This window comes from Beta vulgaris, chromosome 9, assembly GCF_026745355.1.
Source record: "Beta vulgaris subsp. vulgaris cultivar EL10 chromosome 9, EL10.2, whole genome shotgun sequence".
In the NCBI taxonomy this organism is placed as follows: domain Eukaryota; kingdom Viridiplantae; phylum Streptophyta; class Magnoliopsida; order Caryophyllales; family Amaranthaceae; genus Beta; species Beta vulgaris.
In genome coordinates this window covers 37,045,088-37,068,640 of record NC_079210.1, presented here as the reverse complement: position 1 = coordinate 37,068,640, position 23,553 = coordinate 37,045,088, and the positions used below count along the sequence as shown (strand labels likewise).

At 32.2% G+C, this 23,553-nt stretch overlaps 2 protein-coding genes, 1 long non-coding RNA gene and 1 pseudogene across 9 annotated transcripts; 3 read left to right on the top strand and 1 right to left on the bottom strand.

The window, feature by feature from the left end:
- The first annotated feature begins 968 nt into the window (after window positions 1-968).
- On the top strand, window positions 969-2,280 carry LOC130590034 (glutathione S-transferase T3-like; annotated as a pseudogene).
- A 1,890-nt stretch (window positions 2,281-4,170) lies between these two features.
- On the top strand, window positions 4,171-8,323 carry LOC104903676 (hypothetical protein). Of its 3 annotated transcripts, XM_010691758.4 has the most exons (4): window positions 4,171-4,341; window positions 5,784-5,818; window positions 5,915-6,023; window positions 7,495-8,323. In XM_010691758.4, the coding sequence occupies exons 3-4, from the start codon at window positions 5,918-5,920 to the stop codon at window positions 7,695-7,697; spliced, it is 309 nt and encodes a 102-aa protein (XP_010690060.2). In that variant the 5' UTR covers window positions 4,171-4,341; window positions 5,784-5,818; window positions 5,915-5,917; the 3' UTR covers window positions 7,698-8,323. The 3 variants fall into 3 exon arrangements, with proteins under 3 accessions (XP_010690060.2, XP_048492405.1, XP_010690058.2); XM_048636448.2 differs by lacking the exon at window positions 5,784-5,818; XM_010691756.4 differs by having other exon boundaries at window positions 5,784-6,023.
- A 322-nt stretch (window positions 8,324-8,645) lies between these two features.
- On the bottom strand, window positions 8,646-14,096 carry LOC104903674 (phosphatidylinositol N-acetylglucosaminyltransferase subunit C). 5 transcript variants are annotated; one of them, XM_048636442.2, is made up of 3 exons: window positions 13,903-14,096; window positions 13,022-13,086; window positions 8,646-10,174 (listed from the first exon to the last, which is right to left on the bottom strand). In XM_048636442.2, exon 3 carries the CDS (start codon window positions 9,906-9,908, stop codon window positions 9,009-9,011), a length of 900 nt encoding a protein of 299 aa, XP_048492399.1. In that variant the 5' UTR covers window positions 9,909-10,174; window positions 13,022-13,086; window positions 13,903-14,096; the 3' UTR covers window positions 8,646-9,008. The 5 variants fall into 5 exon arrangements, with proteins under 5 accessions (XP_048492399.1, XP_057247709.1, XP_019107438.2 ...); XM_057391726.1 differs by lacking the exons at window positions 13,022-13,086; window positions 13,903-14,096 and adding exons at window positions 11,102-11,269; window positions 12,450-12,977; XM_019251893.3 differs by lacking the exons at window positions 13,022-13,086; window positions 13,903-14,096 and adding exons at window positions 10,310-10,437; window positions 12,450-12,977.
- Window positions 14,097-21,846: 7,750 nt separating this feature from the next.
- LOC130590028 (uncharacterized) lies at window positions 21,847-23,553 on the top strand. The gene is made up of 2 exons (XR_008967617.1): window positions 21,847-22,325; window positions 23,142-23,553. It is a non-coding gene; the product is annotated as an uncharacterized LOC130590028 (long non-coding RNA).

Below are 23,553 nucleotides of genomic sequence, written 5' to 3'. Positions count from 1 at the left end.
TAATACACTCAAATACTCTTAATGACTAACGACATTAATCATCGTTAGTCTTAGTCCTAATTAACCTAACTAAATCCTAACTTCTAACTCTACTCTAACCCTAAACCCTAATCCTAACCCTAACTCTAAGCCTAAACCCTAATCTTAACTGTAACCCTCCTTCATCATCCCACCACCACCCCACCCTCCCAGCAGCCGCCACCCCCTCCACACCCTCCAAACAGCCCCCCCCCCACACAGCCCCCTCCCGCACCCCCCACAACACCCCCGTCGATTCCCCACCCCCATTGATTTTCGCACCCCTTCCTCCACCTCGTCGATTTCCGCAACCATCGCCCCACCCCCGTCGATTTTCTCCATGTATGGGTGTTTTTCAGGGTGGTCCGCGTAGCTCTAACCTTAGCCATATTAGTCCCCGACATGGTGGCGGTCTGGATCACAGTAATGGTGTTGCTCAGCTGCTCTAGCAAGTGGGAGAAGGAGTTGATGTTGGAAGTTAAGAAATTAACTATTGAGATTTCTGGGATTGTGATTAGGGGGCTGTGGGGGCGGGGGAAGGGGTGGGGGCTGCAGGAGTGGTGGGAGGGTGGGAGGGTGGTTAGGGTTAGGTTTAGAGTTTAGGATTTAGGGTTAGGGTCAGAGGTAGTGATTAGGATTAGCATTAGAGGTTAATTAGGATTAGATTTAGGGTTAGGGTCAGAGATGGGGAAAGCCAAAAAAAATTGCTTTCCACTATAGCGTATCAGCGCTGACGCGGAAGAGAGGCAGCGAATGGCAGCGTGCCATTTGTGTTACTTTCCACGTGTTGGGTTACTATTGGCCATTAAAGATATAGTCGTTGTAAATTTTGCAACAGTGATATTTTAGAAAAATATAAAATAAAAAAAACGTAAACCAAATGCTCTATTTTTTCGAGCTCTATAAATATAGACCCATTTTACTATATGTTGGACACACTTAATTTTTTTTCATCTTCACTAATTACTTCTAGTTGTTGTAATTTATTTCATTAACTCTTCTTTCATTGCTCTTTTATTTTCATATTCTTATAATTATGGATCCTAATCATCGTAATTATATAAGAAATCAACCCCAAAACCGCTCAAAAAACCAAATGCCTAAGCAGCAAAATCGCTTAAATAGCTCTCAAAATCACTCACATTATCGTCAACCCTCTCAAAAACAACCAAATTATCGTCAACCCTCTCAAATAAATATGAATCAAAGGGGTGAAAATTCTCAATATTATTCTCCTCAATATGATAACCTCTACCATGAATCTCCATCTGAAAATGCCAACCTTTCATATCGTCAACCTCATCTTAATTATGGATTTTCTCAATACCAAGAAGATTCATCTCTAAACAATGATGTTGATGATGATGGTGGTCAATACCAATAAGGTGATGATTCTGATGGTTATGATGATTTTGTTCAGCCAACTCAATCATTTTCGCAATTACTATAAGCTAACCAATCTCAGCAACCACCTTAACCACAACCACAACACACTCAATCGCAAAACCCACTTATCGCGGAAGCAAGTTCTGGTGGTAAGAGGGTTTGGGATCATGTTGAAGATATCTCTGCATTTATGAACACTTCTCTTGATAAGGTGATTGGGACGAGCCAAAAGAAAGGCGCCTTCTGGGGAAAAGTTTGGGAAGCTTTAGAGGCAGGAAGAATAGCAAACCCAACCGAATTTTCTCCAAGAAATGCGGATATGGTGAAAGGTTGTTGGAGTAGACTTGCTCCACAGGTTTTAAGGTGGGTTGCATTTTATGATGAAGCTCTTGCAAGAAAGAAGAGTGGTCAAAACAATAATGATGTTATGAAAGAAACTCATTTATTGCATAATAGGAAACATGGTAGGTTCATCCTCGAACATGCTCGGAAAATGTTGAGGAAGTTTCGTAATTGGAGGGTCAAAAATTCAATGGAAACTCCACATGGTCGCCCCAAAAATCATAAGAAAATATGGATAACATGAGATAATGGAAGCGACTCAATGCCCGAGACACCTACCAGTGATGAAGGAGGTGATGTGGACCCACGACCCTATGGTGTTAAGAAAGCGAAGATTAAGCTTAAAGGGGTGTCTGGTCAGACAATTGAGTGTTTCAATTCATTTAATGAAAGAGTTCAGATCCATCTAGAGGGTAGGAGTGTAGATATTGAAAGAGAAGACAAAAGGTTGGAGGTTCAAACAAGGAAGGTTGCTGCAAAGGAACAAGAAATAGCGCTGGAAACCAGGAGCTTGAAAGTGCAAGAGTATCATAAGAACATGGATTTGCTGCAAGCATTGTATGCAAAGGAAAACCGAACACCATTTGAGGAGGGTATGATTGAGACACTAACAAGATGGTTGACGAATGATGAAATTTTTAAAGTTATGTTTATGTTTAAGTTAAGTTTATGTTTAAGTGTAGTTCATGTTTGAGTTTAAGTTTATGTTTAAGTTTACGTTTAAGTTTAAATTTTAGTTCATGTTTGAGTTTAGTTTATGTTTAGTCTAGTTTAAGTTTACGTTCCAAGTTTAGTTTATGTTTTAAGTTTCAATTTTAGTTTATGTTTAAGTTTAAATTATAGTTTATGTTTAGGTTTATGCAAAAGTTCACATTTGTATGTTTAAGTTCAGATAATAAATAAAAAAGTTTTAAAATGTACTTGTGTAAATTTTAAACTTTACTTGTTATATGAATTGACATCTTAATACAACTTTTGACATTATTGTTCTGCTTTTAACATTATTGTTCTGCTTTTGACATTATCGTTCTGCTTTTGACATTATTGTTATGCTTTTTACATATTATTGTACTATTTTTTACATTATTGTACTGTTTTTTACATTATTGTTCAGTTTTTTACATTGTTGTACTACTTTTTACATTGTTGTTCTGATTTTATGCATTATTGTACTGCTTTTTACATTATTGTACAACTTTTTACATTATTATTCTGCCTTTTACATTAGTGTACTAGTTTTTACATTATTGTCCTGTTTTATGTATTATTGTATTGTCTTTTACATTATTGGTCTGCTTGCACTAAATAACTCAAGCATAAGTTCAATTAATATTTCATATCATTAAAAAGTAAATAATAAAAATATTGTATAATGGTGGTTGGGTGATGAGAGAGAAAAAGTAGTTGGGTGGGGTCCAAAAGTAAGAGAGATAAGTGGGAAGGATGTTATTTTTTAGAAAGAGAAAGTTTGAAAGAGAGTGTGATGATCTTATTTCTCAATCATCAATGATGGTGCTCTTATGCTGCCAAACAATAGATATTGCCTTCTAGTTCTCTCTTTTATAATTATGCTCCATGAACAAGTGAGACTATACATTCCGAATCATTGCTTTTACAGGAGATAAGAAAATAAATGAATCGTTGCTTATTTATGCAAGTCATATGAAATAGATTACCTTCTTTCATACAATTTGCACAAAGCAGTTTTATCAGTTTCATACAATCACCAAAAAATAGGTTAACTTATGTCGTTCAATTTACACGAAATAAAGTAATCTGTTTTCTAAGAATTGCATGAAACAGTTCAAAGTATTTCACGAAAATTGCACGAATTTCATTCGTTACGAAAGAAAAAAAAAACTAATTACTTGCATCAGATTGAAGTTCGTTTACGTCAGAATAATCGTCCATTGAGTATCAAATTCAAATTTGTCAACGAGGTATTTTACAATTTATGTTTCTCAATAAGATCATTTTTGTTAAAGAGAAAATGAAGATTTTGAGTACTGCATTGAGTAAAGTAGGCTGCATTTAGTAACCCATTTTTTTTAGAAAAACAAAGATTAGTACTCGATTTTGAAACAAGTGAAACAATTTTCTAGTTTGACATAACATAAAAGAGTGTTTTTTTACTCATCTCAAAACCTAACAATGAAGTACTTCCTCCGTTTAGAAATAGTTGCACCATTTCTAACTTTCACACATGACTATGTATGATTATCTTTAATTATCAATAAATAAAAATTATAAAAAGTTTATACTAAAAAATTTACATCAAGACAACTCTAAGAAGACCTCACATGACTATGTTTTTCCATCAAAGACAGTCTAAGTGTAAGATGTGAATAGTGCACAAAACAGAAATGTCAACTATTTCTAAATGGAAGAAGTATTATTTAACAATTATCTATTTAGCCATTTCTTGTTGTTTGTCAAAATTAAAGCAAGCTGCAAGCCCAATTCCTTTTGAAATCCCCCACCCAGTAAAATCACAGCCAGAAAACAAGATTTCAGTATTTGGATTGCATTTTTCGTGTGTTATGATTACTCGTACCCAAGATTAAGTGAAGAATCAAAATTAATTAAACACCCAAGGTTTGTTTCACAATTATTTGCGTCTCATAGCTTTTTTTATGTCATTGATTTCGCACTTATTATTTGCATGATATTCACATCAGGTGATTGATTCATATTTCATAGTCAAACAATTCAAGAACACAATCATTCTTCCGTCTTTCTATTGTGAATTTTTTTCATTTATTTATATTTTAATCATGCTCTATGATACTATGTTTTAGTTCTCTCTCTTCTTATTCAGTAGAATTGTCAAAATTGATGAGATCACTTGATACCGATTTCTTATGACGGTTCATGTTAGCCGATCCTAAATTATTTTGGAACTGAGGCTTTATTGTTGTTATTGCGAGATCACTTGATACCCATTTAAGGACTTATAACTCTTATTTAGAGGTAGTTTAGTTCACTATTTTTGGACTTCAAGAAATAAAATCAATTATCAATTCCCTCTTTTCTTATTTGATTCAACCCTTTATCAATCCATTACCATTACTAAGTGATAACAGACTCCTATAATTTGTTACCTTCCCCTCCCCTAACAAAGTCCATTACTTGGTAATCGTTACCATGCCATTTCCATTACATAGCTTGAAGCAAAGACCTAATACAGGGAATCATTGTTGTTACCATTCTTTTCCTTTATTTGTTTTCATTCCCTTTCCATTCTATATCTCGAACCAAACGACCCCTTAATGGTAAATATATGACGTTATCTTATGATATTGGATTTCAATTGGGAGTACTATAGATGATTACATAAATTTAGTCTTTTTTCACTAGCTTATGATTCTGGGTGCTGTGGTTTTATGAGGTTTAAATGGTACTAAGTTTCATTTGACAGCATTTCTGGATGTTTTCATTGCAATAATTTGATTATTCTGGCCAATGTATGGGAATTTTCTGTGTATTTCCTACAATTCAAACCCGATGCGGAATCTTGTGAAGGAGTGTGTTAAGGATAAATCATATATTGGGCTTTCAGCCACTAGCTTAAGATTAGCGTAAGATGTTGGTTGAGTTGGTAATCTCCCGATCTTTAGGTTCGTGTGTGTCCGGGTGAAGGGTAGTGGGTTGGACAGATTCATGAGGTACACATGCACCTCCGAAGTAACATGACATTTATGTAAAAGGGGAAATAAAAGGTGTGCTTTTGTATCCCTCTTCAATTTGTTGTCATCTTGAGTGCATAAGCTTTTGGGTTTTTATTGAAAGATCTTGGTATGAAGGAGGGGGGGAGAAACCACAAGAAATAACCGAAAACCTTAAGTAGGTTTATGTCATGAACGCATCTGAGTTTTTGTCCTTAGGTAACCTACGTAAGCTGCATTTGAAGAACTTTAGAACTCATATATCAAGATGAATGATAATTTTGTCTTAATTAATTCATTACTTCCCCCACTAACTACAATCTAGAACATGTGGATGGGTTTTTTAATTAGGTTCTGTTGCATTTTGGGCAGGTGTTCCAGAACATATCGTGCTTTAAGTAACACTGGTAAATCTAACTCTCATCCTGCTGCCCTTGCCTTATCTTGGAGGAGCATATTTGGTCATTATTCTCTTCATCTTCTCGATGGCCTTTTGCTCTCAGGTTATGGCAAAAATTGCAGAAGTGACGAGAAAATTTTTCGTTGCATCAATATTTATGTGGATATTCCCTTTTGCAATCTTATACGGCTTTCAGCATGATTGGTTCCCGGGTAAGTCTTTCTATCCTTAATTTACTCGTAGATAAGAGGCAATGGCCCAGATAAACTTGCTGTAACACTGAGATTTGAAATAAAGCCTCAAACTTTGTTTTGATTTTCTATCTCTCTAATCTCTATTAGCATAAATCAACTTATCTTAAATATGGAAAGAAGCTATTGGTTATGGTATTCTTCCCACATTGATGTTTGGAAATTATCTACTTGTTTTAGGATCTGAGCCATGCTGCAACAGCATGTGACAGTTTATTTGGGGGTTACTCTAAATTTGTTTAGACACTTGCAAATGATTTTGCAAGCCATTAATCTGATGACCTTGTTCTTTATCTATCTGTTTGAGAATTTGAGACCGATATTTCGTACTTCCTTGTAATATTGATTGCTTTTATAAGACGCTGAAATGAACCTAAAGCGAATGTGTTTCTGTTGGGCATGATTATTTTTCAATCTCCTCTCCCCCGTCTCCCTCCTTTGTGTACTTTTTTCCCAATTTTGTTGAAATTCAGAAGTTTGTCAATGCAATCTAGAAATCACTTGTAATTACTTTTCATCTGCATTAAAGGTTAACTGTCAGTTATGAGATGATGAATGTAGTCCACTTGTTGACTATCTCTTTCATGGAGTGCTGGAATTTGGCTCACAATACCCAGCAGTGAAGATTGACATGATGGTGAAAGTTTTTTATTGGATGATGGTGAGAATCTTTCATGGAGTACTAGGATTCAGTTCACTAGGTCCGCACTTTGCAGCTTCTGGTTACCAAAGGATTCATGATTCTTGTCTCGGAAAAACTAGATGATCTCTATGTTAGAGAGATGTATCTTTTGGCATGATTTTACAGTTAGCTGATAACCCTCTTCTCATTGAAGTGATGACCCCATGTGTTTTGTTGTCTGAGACTGAGCATGTATTCAGTTTTCCTCGTGCCATCTTGGATATGGTGATCTTGTATCCCCAACAATTATGAAGAACTCATAAATCATACCGGACATGAATGAATCACTAGCAGAGGTGGTAGAAGATATTAGGTTCGGGATCTAGCTAACCGTTTTCTACCTCACTCCATGTTGATTGTTCGTTTTTTGTGCAACTCACATGTATTATTGGGGCTGGCAAGACTTTGATTAACCTGTTTCCACCAAGCTGATCAGACATGTGATTAGTTCTAGTGTTAATATATTAGGAAGATCCCTATGCTCTTCATACTCTAGGCTTTTATTTGTTGTTTAGTCACTTGTTAATCTAGCCATTGCCAGGATGCATTATTTTCATTTTGTGATTATTCTTTTTTTTAGCACCTGAAATTACAAGCATATCAACATATCAGAATTTGCAGTTGCATTTAGCTGCTTAAGCTGAACTGCTTTAGCTGCAACTGCTAAAAAAATCATTTCTATTTGGCATTGCCTTGGGCTTTGATACAGAACTCAACTGCTGTTAGTACTAATTTACACATAATTTACAGGTTTCTCACACATATCACCTTATTCTCAGACGCTGCTGAGTGGGTTTCTTGCTGTCATATCAGTTAATGTGATGCTAGCATTCTACATATGCATGGCAATGAAAGAGCCTTCTGATAAGCATGAACCAGATCCTGCTTTTATAGCCCAACCTAAGGCTAAGGCGAGCCCGAGTAAGCCTAGTGGTGGTGATAAGCAGGACTAGGGTATGTCCATGTCCATACAGACTGACGGGGCTACAGGGCACAGACTGCAAAGAGTTAACACAAGGAAGATCATATCAGAACAGTTAAAAACTTTGGTATTTTAGGAAAAATTTTGATACGAGATATGAAGATTGGATGGTAGTGAGTAATATTTGCTCTACCTTCCATTCTTAATTCCAAGTTGCCACTACCTAGCAGGGCACTCTGTATTCTATTTTGCCACAACCTATCACTCTTAATTCTAATTTGTTAGAAATGAAAAACTTGTTTTTTTCTTCTGAAGAGATTATTTGGTCCACAATAATTGTATGACCTTCTATTTCATAGTACTGAAATATTGCACATAAATATTCTTTTTGTAATAGAAATGTCCGTAGATTATATTGCCTCAACTATCCTCTATTGTTTAAATTTTTATATCTTCTATATACAAAGGTAGGAAACTATCTGGTGGTTAGAAGACATTATATTAGAATTCGTGATTAGATGAGATCATATTTTAATCTTCATAGAATTACAAACATTCCTCAACCTATAAGATATGAGAAAGTTCATTTATTGAAGAACAACTCACATAAAGTATACGTTTGTAATCTTATTGTATTTATTATGTTTCTTTCTTATACATCTATGATTTATCTTTGTACATCCATGAGCTTTACTGTAATCCCATAAACTCTTGTACAATATAACCGATTTTATAGCTCCAAAAGCTATTTTTGTACATCCAAAAACGATCCTTTACATCTAAAATCTATCTTTGTACAATCCATAAGTAATGTTTTGTACATTAGAAAGTTCTTTCATACATCACATTACTTCACGATCATTTAAAATTTCTCTAATGCACATCTTGAGTACTGCAAGAAGAAAAAAAAATTAAAACCTAGTTGATGAGTGAGGGTGTCTTAGACAATTTGGGAAAGATAGTTCGTTGAATAGCCATATTCACTAAAAAAAACAGCTCTTCTATATTACTATTCCAACAAAATGCGGCGCCCCAAGTACCTTTCTTCCCGTAATAAAAACTAGTAATATTACAAATTACAAGTACAAGTATAAATCAAATCTGCACATGCATAATCACTGAAATCTTGCGTCCTCCAGATGTTCTACGGCTCTTACGGGGTAACTAAAGTTCTAGGAGCTCCTGACATCATCTAAACACCCAAGTAAAAATTGATTCTGCGAACTAAAATTACAACAGCATCATTTGTTAGGAGTCTTGAGATGATTATCCGACACAAAGCGATTTCATAATGATATGAATGCTAAGACAGCTCAATTTTGGCCCCAAGTACACTCCAATCTCAATCGGTTACGTCAAAACAGAGCTTGGCTTCATCCCATGGACCGTTAATTTCAAACTTGTATTTCTGAATTCTGGTAAGCCAATAAGGACAGATGAAAGTGATAAAAACCAGCAAACTTAACAGTACGCCAAAGAGAAACCCTTGCAGTCTATAAACTAATGCCAGAGTAAGACTCATCAAACCCAGTGAAAATGAGAGATACAACGAAAATGAGTATCTCTTAATACAGTACACAATGAAAGGAGAGAAAAGGAAAACCTGTAAGGAAAACAACACGATAGCGAAAACAAGTTGCCTCGAAGGGAGCTGGGAAGCAATCAAAACCGAAGCAATGATGGAAACATTCAAGGAGATATTGCTACTTAAACTGGGATTTGAAACGGAACCGGGAGCCTTTACAGTGCAACCGGTGTAGTCATGTAAAAACAGATGGAGGACAATAAGCATAGTTGTTAGAGCCAAGATGGAATCTGAGCTAATGGACCTTGTCAAAGTGTGGTAAATTGGAGACAATGCATACAACCCAATTGCGAAATACATAATGTTAAGGATGTATTGGGCGAACAGTTTGAGAGAAATCATCCTTGCAGTTAAAAGGAGAACTATGAATCCGGAAACAAGAAGAGCTACATCAAGAAGTATGAGAGATTTAAAACTAATTGTTGAGGCAAGAGTGGAAGCCCAGACCAAGACTACAAGGGTGACAGTGCAAAGATACTGAGAGATGGACACCGAATCAAGGATCACCTTACATAAGTCTCTCTTGACAACATTAGCATTTGTGACCATATCCTCGAGAAAGGAGTCATCGGTATGATTGTCATCAAAACCCGGTTGCATACCTCCATAGGCTACTTTTCTCCATTTCCATGGAACAGGAGGAGAATCTTCGCTCATTCTTATTACTGAAAGTCTAAAATCAAAATACTTTTCCAGATATGTAAGTCGAATGCCTCTGTTTTCAGACACTCATTCCAACATGAAGCAAATGGTTACAACTTATTTTTCTAAAGGAAAGAGGCTAAAACTCCAAGGCAATAAAAATTAGACCATATCTACACGAAAGTTACCAAGTTTGATCCTCATATCCAGACCCATAATATTATAGCCTACTATTCACAGCTAGAATAGGCTTTCATCTCGATCCATCATAGTATGAGACTCTGCAAGTAAAGTTTTTTTTGTAGAGAAATTAGAACCAGCATGAATAATATGAAAACAAAGCAAAGTAAAAGAAAAAGAAAAAAAATGAATGAATCCCCTATATACTTCAACAACGATGAAGAAAAGCTAATTACAAAATTGTGATTAATTGATCTAATTCTTCACATCACTTGAAAAAATAAAACCCAGCAGTATCCAATGAATAAGACTACACAAAATCGGCAACATAGCTTTTTTGTTCCATTTTTATGATTTTATCCCCCTATATAGCAAATAAGGAACCAATTAGAAAGCAAAGCACTAATCAAATATTTAGGCTTCTATTTGATATTGTCACAAAAGATTATTAGAGAAATAAAAAAGAGAGCATTTCAAAATTAAATCTTTTCTACAACTCTACTATAACCATATCCATAATTACATTTTATTTTCAACCTATACAATCCAATTACGAAATGAACCACAATGAGATTACCATAATTGCACAGCCACAGTAATAAAGAATCACAATGACAACCATAAACAATAAACCAAATTCCAATCAACACATAAAAACGGCGTATGCGCATCTAAGGACCACATAATCTAAGATATATTATTCTTACGAGTGGGAGAGAGAGAGAAAAATTAAAACCCTGTTCAAAGTTGAACAATAAAGCAAGAACAGTATAGTATCCATTACCCAAGACTATCAATTTTTTCAGCTCTGAATTTTCTCCCTAAAATATGTAAAAGATCTGAGTTTCCAATGTTTGAAGCTTACATTATAATTTCTACTAAATACCTCCATTAGCAGCTTCAGCTGAACTATTGCAGGTCATATTTTTGAAAGATCTGAGTTCTTACTGAATTGGGAGAAGGTAGTTTGATGATGAAAATCTAAAAGATATAAAGAGAGCAAAAGAAGTAGTGAGTTAACAACTTACGTTTTTGTATCCTTCTGTTTCTTTCTTTCTTAATAACATTTGCCCGCTTTCTATCATTAAGTAACTCATTTGCTAAACGCCGCCCTATTTTTTCCTACTACGGGCCTGTTCTCTTCGGCATAAAACAGCTGAACTGAGTTGAATTGAATTGAACTGAACTGAATTGAACTGAAATGAATAGTGATATGTGAGAGTAAGGCCTTGTTTGGTTGACAAAACAAATCATGGGAAGTTCAAATTCCTAGGAAGTAGAAGTATATGAAGTTGTTTGGTTGGCAAAATCATGGGAATTTGCACTTCCTAGAAAGTTCTACTTCCTCCAAAATGGAGGAAGTTACTTACCTAAGTCCCCCTAGGTAAGTAGAGCTTCCCATAGGAAGTTCTACTTCCCATTATCAACCAAACACAATTTTACACTTCCTAGGAGTTTCAAATACATGGAAAAAATAACTTCTAGGAAGTATGACTTCCTATATACAACCAAACAATGCCTAAAAGTATTGTCCAAAGCTGAACTGAACTGAACTGAATTGAATCGAACTGAATTGAACTGAAAATAAGCTGGAGAGAACAGGCCCTAACACCCTGTATTTTTGTACAAAAATACAAGGGTCTTTCCGTCTCTTTCCCCTTCATTCCCTCACTCATTCCTTTTACAACCCCCCTCCATTCCTCCTCACCTCTTCCATTCCCTCTCATCTTTTACTCGCTCTCTCTCATCCCTTCCATTTCCTCTATTGAAGGATTACGAGATTCTAAAAAACTCCGACAAGTTCAGGTTTTCCAATGACTTTAATTTTTTTTTACCATCTCGTTATATTACAGGAAAATGCTAATGTAAATAAATTTTTTATTTAATGGAACTGGTAGAATGTCTTAAAACATGGCGCTTCGAAAAACTTACGATAGATAGGGTTTAGTGTAATCATTTTTTGTTTCAGTCTCTATTTTGGCCGATTTTATTTAGCTTTATTAGAAGCTCTCATAGTAGACTTTAAAATGCCGATGAAGTACATAGGAGCCCGAAAAAGTCACAAGTTTGCAGAAAAAAGAGCTAAAACAAAAGGATATAGGTAAATTGACTATCATGCATCTCTTTGAAAATCTAAAATTAATTTGCAATTGTAATTTTTATATGAAATTAATGGATGAACGATATTTACATCTGTTTCACATAACTTAAAGATAACTTTTACATCCCTAATTCACTCATCATTTCGAATTCTCTAATTAGGTTTAAGATATCACAATCGTAATCAAGAATTACAATTTGATTCACAAATTTAACCAAATTTATGAAATAAAATTCTAAAAAGAATAGAAGAAATGAGAGGGGCAGCGCGATTACCTGGAAACGACCGATAATTTGGATGAGAGAGATAGAATCACAGTTTAATGCGATCGTGGTGGTTTCCATGGTTTTACACATTTAGCCCCTACTTACTGTGGTGGTCTCTATAAGACTATACTCTTGTTTTTTTGTTTTTGTTTTTATTTTTTTCCATTGTCTTCTATTTTTCTTTATCTTTTTATTTTCCAACGTATGCTTTACTCATTGTTTCTTTTTGTCTTTGTTGTTTTTCAATGTATGATTAACTCATTTTTTTTTTAATGTATCTGTATTCTATATGGGAAGAGAGGAGGACACCAAAATATTGAAATCTTATTTTACCCTCACTAAATACAACAAATTACATCCCATGATTAACTGCTAATAGAGAAACGTAGATCTTCACATCAATAACTTCTCCAATATCAAAACTGTATTTTTTGAAAAGCACAAACCATTATTTAGTGGGAAAATCCCATGATTAACTGCTAATATGCATTATGTAGTTAAAGGCTCCATAATCTTCTTCCTCTTTGTTCCATAATTCATCATAAAACAAAAAAACAAACAATGTATGATAAAAATAATACTTTCTTCTCCACTCTATTCCATAATCTTCTTCCTCTTCCACAATTTTGTTGCTCTACTTTTACCTCTGCAAAGTCAAGAGACATTGATTAAGAAACTCTTTGTGAAAAATAATCAGGTAATTCCATTGATCTAATTTTCTGGCATAGATAACTCTTCCCCAACAACTAATCTGACATTGTTTGTTTGGTATGAATTTACCAAGAACAACAAAAAACACATACATCAGGTATTAAATTATAATATAGATTTATATAAATTTTATAATGTAAAGTCCAAATGATGGATAGTAATTTTTTTCTGTTTGTTATAAGATTTGCTATATACTTTACAACAAAGAAATATATGATTGATAGTCATTTTTGTGTATATTTTGTAGAGGACAAAAGCAGAGGAAAATAAACGACCAAATATACTCAAAACATATCGCCACTCAAAAGCACTTGCAGAAACCATTAAAGAGGTATTTATTGATTATACCCCATTTGCGAAGCTTTTTTTTTTGGAAATTAGCAAACAACTAGAAAAATTAAAGCATTAAAATCAAAACTAAAAAAAACCGGAAGTAAGATTATGAAACTATTAAACATTCTAAATTTTGCTAGAAATATTCCGTGATTAAACATTGTATGTTCCTATACTACACTTCTATTTCCTTCATGTACTCATATTTTTTAAGCTAGAAATCAAAACTTTGGAAAATTAAATGAAAGAAGTTAAATTTGGGGGATCCCCAGATGTATAAAAATCAATATCTTAATTTCATAAGTTAGCATTTTCTACAGCAATTGAGGTTCCCACGCGCATAAAGATCAAAATCTGAAAGAAAAAGTTGGTATTTTCACATGCAAAATAAAAAAAAAAACGTATTTTTCAAACTCACCTACATGGAACGAATAGAAATTTTAATTGTTAGAGTTCCTATCAGGAGCAACCTCAATCTTCAGATCTTCAGAAATTCTGTAACTATTGATATTGGGGATAGGAAAGAGGGGGCTAGCCCCTAAGTCGAGAGAGAGATGGTGGGAATAGAAGGAGTAGGAGAGAGAGAAGATTAGAGTAGTAGAGAAGAAGTGTTAACATTTTATTTTAACAGGAATCTTTATAATGGTAATTATTTTATAAAGAATCATGATTAGTTATATTCATACACTATTCTTTGAAATTTTTTGAGAACTAACCTTCAATGATAAATTAAACATATTTTAAAGGGAATAGAGTAATCAGTTAATTTGATGTTGTTTTCATAGATCTCTACAATAGAGATTTACACCTTGATTATCTTCATACATTATGATACACTGTTTGTGGGAATATTATGTTTTTAATGACTTGAATTGTTCTTCTTTTTCATTTTTTTTAAATAAGCAATTGTTCTTTATCCACAACTTCTTTAAATTTGAAATGAAATTATTATAATTTGTACATAACAAGTGGTAGAGGATACCAAAAAATAGAAAAAGAAAAATAATTATGATGAGGATGATTAGTCATCAATCAATATGGACGTCTATTTAATCAGTCAATCCAAAAAAAACATACAAATTCCTTTCCCCATTTTAGTAGATAAACTACAATAGTAATAATAGAGATTAGTCTTAAATTATCCGAATCATAAAATAAAATGAAGATATTTTTCTCCAACAAACTTTGAAAATAATATTTATTAAAAATTATTCATAAATGTAATTATGCAATTAATTTAACATAGAAAATGATTTCGCATGCATAGCGTGCTTATATGACTAACCTTGTTATTATATTGTTATATTATGAATATTTTTTTCTTAGGTTAATTTTGTAAATAATTTTTCTATAAATTAATAATAAATCTAATTACGCAACTTATTTAATTCTAATAATGATTTTACACGCATATACATCAAACTCAAAACTTATATAGAAAGAGCTAATGTAAGTATGTAATAATTTAAGTCCATAAACTACTTCGCACGCATAGCGTGCATATAAAGCTTATAATTTAATGAAAGATTATATTCTATCAGAGAGTTATAGTACTTATTCAAGCTAAAGCACTTATATGGAGTTTGTATCCCTCATGTATCAAAAAAGTTAAATAAATAAATGGAATTGTAGATTGTGACGAAAGGATTATAGCTACAGATGTTTGAGTATTTGACACAAAGTTCAAGTTTGAATTGTATCACAACCACAAAAACAAGTATCTCACACAAAGTTTTTATGCTTTCAAATTAGTTTAAAGTAGCCTATAAGCCTTCATTTTCAATTATTTGTGGCTCTTTTGATGAATAACACTATAATATTATTGTATGCTTTGGTATCATATTGTTGTATTATTGAAACGTCTGCTTCAGCTTCGTATGTTGTACTTTTTCAAATATTATCTCTATTTTATCTCTATTCTATATGTGAAGAGGGGTAGGACATTAAAAAATTGAAAAAAAAGTAACTACTTACTTTAATTAAAAAAAAAAATAGAAAAAGGAACTACCTATTAATTAAAAAAGTAAAAAAGGATAAAAAAAAAGCATTACAAAAACAAAAATAGTCAACAATTCAAAAATCCCTAATTTATTATATATAATTAACTATTAATTTAATTTTCTATATCCCCTAAAAAAAATAATTTTTTATGTATTTTCGCACGCATCGCGTGCATATAAAACTAGTAAGTTTCATGTCAATTAGCCATTTGTACTATATTGTGGAATTATTTTGTTTACTTTTTTTGTTAATAAATTTTGAATTATTACTGTAAGGACCCGTTCGTTATCACTATTTCCAGTTTTTGGTTCTATAAATATAAAAGTAATCTCTATTACATAAGGGAAGGGGGGACCTATGGTGTCCTCTTTTGAACTGACTATTTTACCCTCCTCCCCCCCCCCCTTCCCTTACTAAATTACAAAAATAATATCAATACCAAAACTGGGGATTCAAACAAAGCTATCGGAAATTAAATTTCAACATCACTCCCAAATCACTTATGTTAGGATACTTTACAAATCCCTTTCTAAATCACCTTCAAGAAATCCCACATATCACTAAACTTTGCAAAAAATTAAAAATTAACTTACAAACCAAAACTAATATAGTAGCGCGTAAATACATAAAAAAAATTTCACAAAATTCACTTACAAATGATTGTTCTCAAGAACTCACAAATTTCACTTACAAATTATTCTTTACCAATACACGCTATGCATAAAAATCTGTAAATAAAACATAAAATTTCAACGGGGATATCACACATTTGTCCATTGGCGAATTGCAAACTTCCAAAAAGGTACATAATTCTTTTAATCTTCCAAGTTATTTCAAATTAGTTGAAAAAACAATAGCAATTGTTATGTAGCGACTAACAGAAAAAAGGGAAATGATAGCAATTAGTTAAAAAGGACTTAAATTTAACCCTTTATTTTCACATGAAATGAGAGAACAAGATAAAAGTAACAAATTTTTTTTTTAAAAAATAATAATCCAATATTAAAAATTCTGCTCATAACTTTTGCAAAAAAAAACCATTTTCACAAATAAATTTTGAAAAAACAAAACCAAAATCAAAGTTTTCGCGAACGGTTTTTGCAAAAATCAATTTTCAGAAAAAAAAAAATATTAAATTAATTTGCTAAAACTATTTTATAAAAAAATTACATTATTTTGCGAAAACAAATAGTGAAATTAAGCACCAAGACAACTGTAAAATTTTGAAATGGAAAAAAAGGGCTTTTATACAATTTAAATTTAATTCATTTTCATGTTAAATCAGAAAACAAGATAAAAGAAACGATTTTTGTTTTTTTTTAAAAAAATTCAATATCAAATTGTTTATGAAAACTTAGAATTCTATCTCAAATATAATTTTAAATATGAGACTGATGAAAATTTTAAATATAAGTTTGTGAGATCATAATTTAGATGTTAGGCAAGGGGAAAAAAACTGAAATTGATTCATACTTTTCGGATTAAATTTTGGGATGATAGATAATCGACCCAAGAAAAAACTGAAGTTAGTTGATTTAAGAAATTACCTTTTCTTTGTTATAAAATCGACTCAAGAAAAAACTGAAGTTGGTTTGCTTCCTTCAAAAGTGGTTGATACGGCTAATGGATTTTTGATGAATTAGATCTATTGCTTTGCTTAATACTTGAAAAGGTTGATTTTCTTATTGTATAGTGTATAGTTTGATGAACTAGGTTCCTTGAAAATATGGTTTGTAGATTTGTAGTGAGAGGGGAGAGAAAATGATTAGCAAAAATAGTGAAATTATACTGATGTTGCCAAGTAGTGGAAAAGGTAGTGAAATATTTTTTGTTAAAATTATAGAAGGATGTGCCTACAGGCTACAACACGTCACTCAAAATTTTGGGTTTCAAATACAAGTGTGGATCAAAGTATAAATTAGCCAAATTATAATATGGGTTTCAAATACAAGTGTAGATCAAAGTATAAATTAGCCAAATTATAATATTGTTCCATTGGAAATTCAACATAACATATAATATGGACTTAATTTTTTTTTCTTCAATAGAGATAAGTTTAACTAAGGGAGTAACTAGTTTTATATGCACGCGATGCGTACGAAAATACATAGAAAATTATTTTTTTTAGGGGATATAGAAAATTAAATTAATAGTTAATTATATATAATAAATTAGGGATTTTTAAATTGTTGACTGTTTTTGTTTTTGTAATGCTTTTTTTTTTTTATCCTTTTTTACTTTTTTAATTAATAGGTAGTTCCCTTTTCTATTTTTTTTTTAAAATTAAAGTAAGTAGTTACTTTTTTTTCAATTTTTTAATGTCCTACCCCTCTTCACATATAAAATAGAGATAAAATAGGGATAATATTTGAAAAAGTACAACATACAAAGCTGAAGCAGACGTTTCAATAATACAACAATATGATACCAAAGTACAATAACATAATATTATAGTGTTATTCATCAAAAGAGCCACATATAATTGAAAATGAAGGCTTATAGGCTACTTTAAACTAATTTGAAAGCATAAAAACTTTGTGTGAGATATTTGTTTTTGTGGTTGTGATACAATTCAAACTTGAACTTTGTGTCAAATACTCAAACATCTGTAGCTATAATCCTTTCGTCACAATCTACAATTCCATTTATTTATTTAAGTTTTTTGATACATGAGGGATACAAACTCCATATAAGTGCTTTAGCTTGAATAAGTATTATAACTCTCTGATAGCATATAATCTTTCATTAAATTATAAACTTTATATGCACGCTATGCGTGCGAAGTAGTTTATGGACTTAAATTATTACATACTTACATCTAGCTCTTTCTATATAAGTTTTGAGTTTGATGTATATGCGTGTAAAATCATTATTAGAATTAAATTAGTTGCGTAATTAGATTTATTATTAATTTATAGAAAAATTATTTACAAAATTAACCTAAGAAAAAAATATTCATAATATAACAATATAATAACAAAGTTAGTCATATAAGCACGCTATGCATGCGAAATGTAACACCCCCGCCGACCCGAACCCTTTTTCCATTCGAATAAACTCGGGTTTTCGGGGGGAAACGGATCTACGAGGGTTCGATCCGACGGGGAGGTGTTACCGCCGCAATTGTTTCCAAGGAGATAATTGCAAGGCTAAGTTACAACACACCAACTCAAATTCATTAATCAAAACAACTAAGTAAATTGTTTATTAGACATCACTAATTAATTAAAAGTTTCAGAGTTCCAGTGAAAGCTAATCATAAGCTAAGTGGATGACAACTCTAAGTGATCTCCCTTTTGTTCCCCCGATCGATCACCCACCTGCACAAATACATTGAAAAGAGACAAGAGAGACAAGCTCCCAAAAATCAGATAAACTGAGTAATTCCAACTCCATCCCGTAAAATACTTAAGTTGAAAATACTTTGTAAAATAGTATATCAATAGTTTTGAAAGTCATAACACATATACAAATATATATATATATACTGAATAATCATATCATTACTTCCATTTAATCTAGTTATTTAAGGAGAGGAAAGAGAACGCCAGTAAGCCGGGACGAACCCTGTAACCACTTACTTCAACATAGTAGGCCGGGACGAAACCCTGTAACCACCTACTTGTAGGCCGGGACGAAACCCTGTAACCACCTACGAAAATCATAATGGCCATAACAGAGTCCCTAGTGTGCACACCCCTTCTACTTGGATCACATCAAGATAGAAGGAAGACATTAACAGAATAATCAGCATAGTAACCAAAGAACCTGTAGGGGTCGCTGAACCACTCATACAGGGCAACCTGTTCATCATTTCCCTCCGATATTTCACTTTACGTGATTAACACCTTTTAATTCACGTCATCACATAATTCACATATACATTTACGTCATCTTATTCAATTTACGTCATCTTGTTCAAACCAGTGTGAACATATTTAATCCATCATAATCTCAATCCATTTATAGAGATTTCAATAACTCATTTCATATTTTCAATCACTTGAGTTCATTTATCGTCTCAGATTCATAATCATTTTGTTATCACAATTTCTTATCAATTCCAACTTCAAAATTAATAACGATAATAATATTCATGAATAAAGTGATAATAATAACAATAATGATGATCATAATAATAATAATAATAACAATAATAATATAATAATAATAATAACAATAATAATAATATAATAATAATAACAATAATAATAATATAATAATAATCGTATCATTATTAAATAACATTAACCGATTTTTAATAACGTTATAGTAACGTCGTTGTCATATCGTACATCGTCCATCGTTGTTATTCATAAATCATAATCAGAATACAGAGTCGTTGTCCATTTGTTATTCGAGTCCATAATTATAGTCCATAATTATAAATTTTATAAGCACATAATAATCATGTAACCAATTCATTTTACACTAGCGGGATCTATGTTTAGATGGACATCGGAGATTACCTCGTGACGCGTGCCCAAAGCTAAATTCACGAACGCTAGCACTCTTGATAGTCCTTGTCTACGAAATCGGAGTCTACAATATTAACGAGATTTAAGTTAGTTCCTAAATAATCCCTTTTCTATAAAATAAACAATTTAAATAATTCAAATAACTTTAAAGAAATTCTTAATGAACTTAAGAGAGTTTATAAAGTTTTATAGTTTTCACACTATATACGAAATCATTTTAAATATTCATAAAATTACTTCAACCTTAATTCTATTAACTTAAACAACTATTTTAAACATAAAAAAATAACTTTATGTTACTCCTTGTTTTAATTTAGAAAATCAGAAAACGTTATCAAGTTTGTAAAAGATTAATAAAATACACTGACTTAATTAATGTAGCTAGTTTAGGAAGTTTATGGGCTTTAGTTTTAAAATAAAAGTAAAATAACAAAAATCATTAAAAAGGGAAGGGGGTCCTCTTTTACTGATTCTTTGAATTAGTTTTATAAACAGAAAAAGAAAGAAAAAGAAACGAAGGAGGGAGAAAGACAGAGGAGCACGAAGAGGAGGAAGGGAAGGAGGTTTGGGCTGGCGGTGGTTTTGGCCGGCGACAGAATTCGACGAGGGAGGGTGTTGGGTCACGACGCAGCAGAGGCTGCGAAGGAAGGAAGGAAGGAAGGACGAGGGTCGCGGGTTAGGGCTGGGCGACAGATGGGTCGCGACAACCTGGGCAGGGGACTGCGACGGGGTTGGCTGGGCGCGCGAAGGAAGGCGCGACTCAGGCTGGGCAGACGACGCGAACGAGGGTGGTCGGATTTTCTGGTGGTTCGAAGTTTTTCCGGCGGTTCTGGGTTGGTGGTAACGGTGGTTTTGAAATTTTATTTTTATTTTATCTCTAAAAATCAGAATTTCAGAAATTAAAGAGGGAGAGAGAGTGAAGTAAACCTTTGAAGTGGTTTTGCTTGAGGAATCTGATGAGATTGAAGTCACTATTTATAGAGGGATTTGGTCAGAAATTTTTAAGCTTGATCAAGTCCCCATTAATGGAGGCTATGGTGTAGGGAGGTGAAGCTATCCCCTAAAATATGATATTAGTTGGGTAGATTAAATTTTTACTGACAAGTATTGCAAGTTGCTGAACTAATTAATTTACTGTTGAATTGAAAGGAGAGGAAGGACGGAGGAAGGATGGTGAAAAACTGATTTTCACTTTCTCCTTTATTTATTTTGTTCTAATTTACCTTTTTCTTTTTGGTAAATGATACATGGACTTGGACTAATGTTTGAGCTTGGATTACTAATGTGGATGGACAACATGGGTGGCAACTTGGATAAGGGTATCCATAAACAAATAAAGAGTTTAATTATGAAATGAATAATAAGTAAATGATTTAGTTGAAACTTGTTAAAATAAATTATTATTTTAATAAATATAGTTAACAAATGAAATCTCATCATCACAAAATAATTTTTAAGCGAAAATAATATTAAATCTTAATAAATAATAATAAAATAATCTTTGAAAATTCGGGGTATTACACGAAATCATTTTCTATGTCAAATTAATTGCATAATTACATTTATGAATAATTTTTAATAAATATTATTTTCAAAGTTTGTTGGAGAAAAATATCTTCATTTTATTTTATGATTCGGATAATTTAAGACTAATCTCTATTATTACTATTGTAGTTTATCTACTAAAATGGGGAAAGGAATTTGTATGTTTTTTTTGGGTTGACTGATTAAATAGACGTCCATATTGATTGATGACTAATCATCCTCATCATAATTATTTTTCTTTTTCTATTTTTTGGTATCCTCTACCACTTGTTATGTACAAATTATAATAATTTCATTTCAAATTTAAAGAAGTTGTGGATAAAGAACAATTGCTTATTTAAAAAAAATGAAAAAGAAGAACAATTCAAGTCATTAAAAACATAATATTCCCACAAACAGTGTATCATAATGTATGAAGATAATCAAGGTGTAAATCTCTATTGTAGAGATCTATGAAAACAACATCAAATTAACTGATTACTCTATTCCCTTTAAAATATGTTTAATTTATCATTGAAGTTTAGTTCTCAAAAAATTTCAAAGAATAGTGTATGAATATAACTAATCATGATTCTTTATAAAGTAATTACCATTATAGAGATTCCTGTTAAAATAAAATGTTAACACTTCTTCTCTACTACTCTAATCTTCTCTCTCTCCTACTCCTTCTATTCCCACCATCTCTCTCTCGACTTAGGGGCTAGCCCCCTCTTTCCTATCCCCAATATCAATAGTTACAGAATTTCTGAAGATCTGAAGATTGAGGTTGCTCCTGATAGGAACTCTAACAATTAAAATTTCTATTCGTTCCATGTAGGTGAGTTTGAAAAATAATTTCTTTTTTTATTTTGCATGTGACAATACCAACTTTTTCTTTCACATTTTGATCTTTATGCGCTTGGGAACCTCAATTGCTGTAGAAAATGCTAACTTATGAAATTAAGATATTGATTTTTATACATCTGGGGATCCCCCAAATTTAACTTCTTTCATTTAATTTTCCAAAGTTTTGATTTCTAGCTTAAAAAATATGAGTACATGAAGGAAATAGAAGTGTAGTATAGGAATATACAATGTTTAATCACGGAATATTTCTAGCAAAATTCAGAATGTTTAATAGTTTCATAATCTTACTTCCGGTTTTTTTTAGTTTTGATTTTAATGCTTTAATTTTTCTAGTTGTTTGCTAATTTCCGGAAAAAAAAAGCTTCGCAAATGGGGTATAGTCAATAAATACCTCTTTAATGGTTTCTGCAAGTGCTTTTGAGTGGCGATATGTTTTGAGTATATTTGGTCGTTTATTTTCCTCTGCTTTTGTCCTCTACAAAATATACACAAAAATGACTATCAATCATATATTTCTTTGTTGTAAAGTATGTAGCAAATCTTATAACAAACAGAAAAAAATTACTATCCATCATTTGGACTTTACATTATAAAATTTATATAAATCTATATTATAATTTAATACCTGATGTATGTGTTTTTTGTTGTTCTTGGTAAATTCATACCAAACAAACAATGTCAGATTAGTTGTTGGGGAAGAGTTATCTATGCCAGAAAATTAGATCAATGGAATTAGCTGATTATTTTTCACAAAGAGTTTCTTAATCAATGTCTCTTGACTCTGCAGAGGTAAAAGTAGAGCAACAAAATTGTGGAAGAGGAAGAAGATTATGGAATAGAGTGGAGAAGAAAGTATTATTTTTATCATACTTTGTTTGTTTTTTTGTTTTATGATGAATTTTGGAACAAAGAAGAAGAAGATTATGGAGCCTTTAACTACATAATGCATATTAGCAGTTAATCATGGGATTTTCCCACTAAATAATGGTTTGTGCTTTTCAAAAAATACAGTTTTGATATTGGAGAAGTTATTGATGTGAAGATCTACGTTTCTCTATTGATTTTTTTTTGTTTTTCCCTTATTTTTTTCCTTTTTCTTATTTTATTGGATGTAATTTGTTGTATTTAGTGAGGGTAAAATAGGATTTCAATATTTTGGTGTCCCCCCTCTCTTCCCATATAGAATAGAGATACTGTAA

Excerpts from the sequence above, each read along its gene's own strand:
- LOC104903674 (XM_048636442.2), bottom strand. The coding sequence starts at position 9,908 with ATGAGCGAAGATTCTCCTCCTGTTCCATGGAAATGGAGAAAAGTAGCC.
- LOC104903676 (XM_010691756.4), top strand. The coding sequence starts at position 5,897 with ATGGCCTTTTGCTCTCAGGTTATGGCAAAAATTGCAGAAGTGACGAGA. Across the intron at positions 6,024-7,494 it reads TCAGCATGATTGGTTCCCGG|GTTTCTCACACATATCACCT; the intron begins GTAAGTCTTTCT and ends CATAATTTACAG.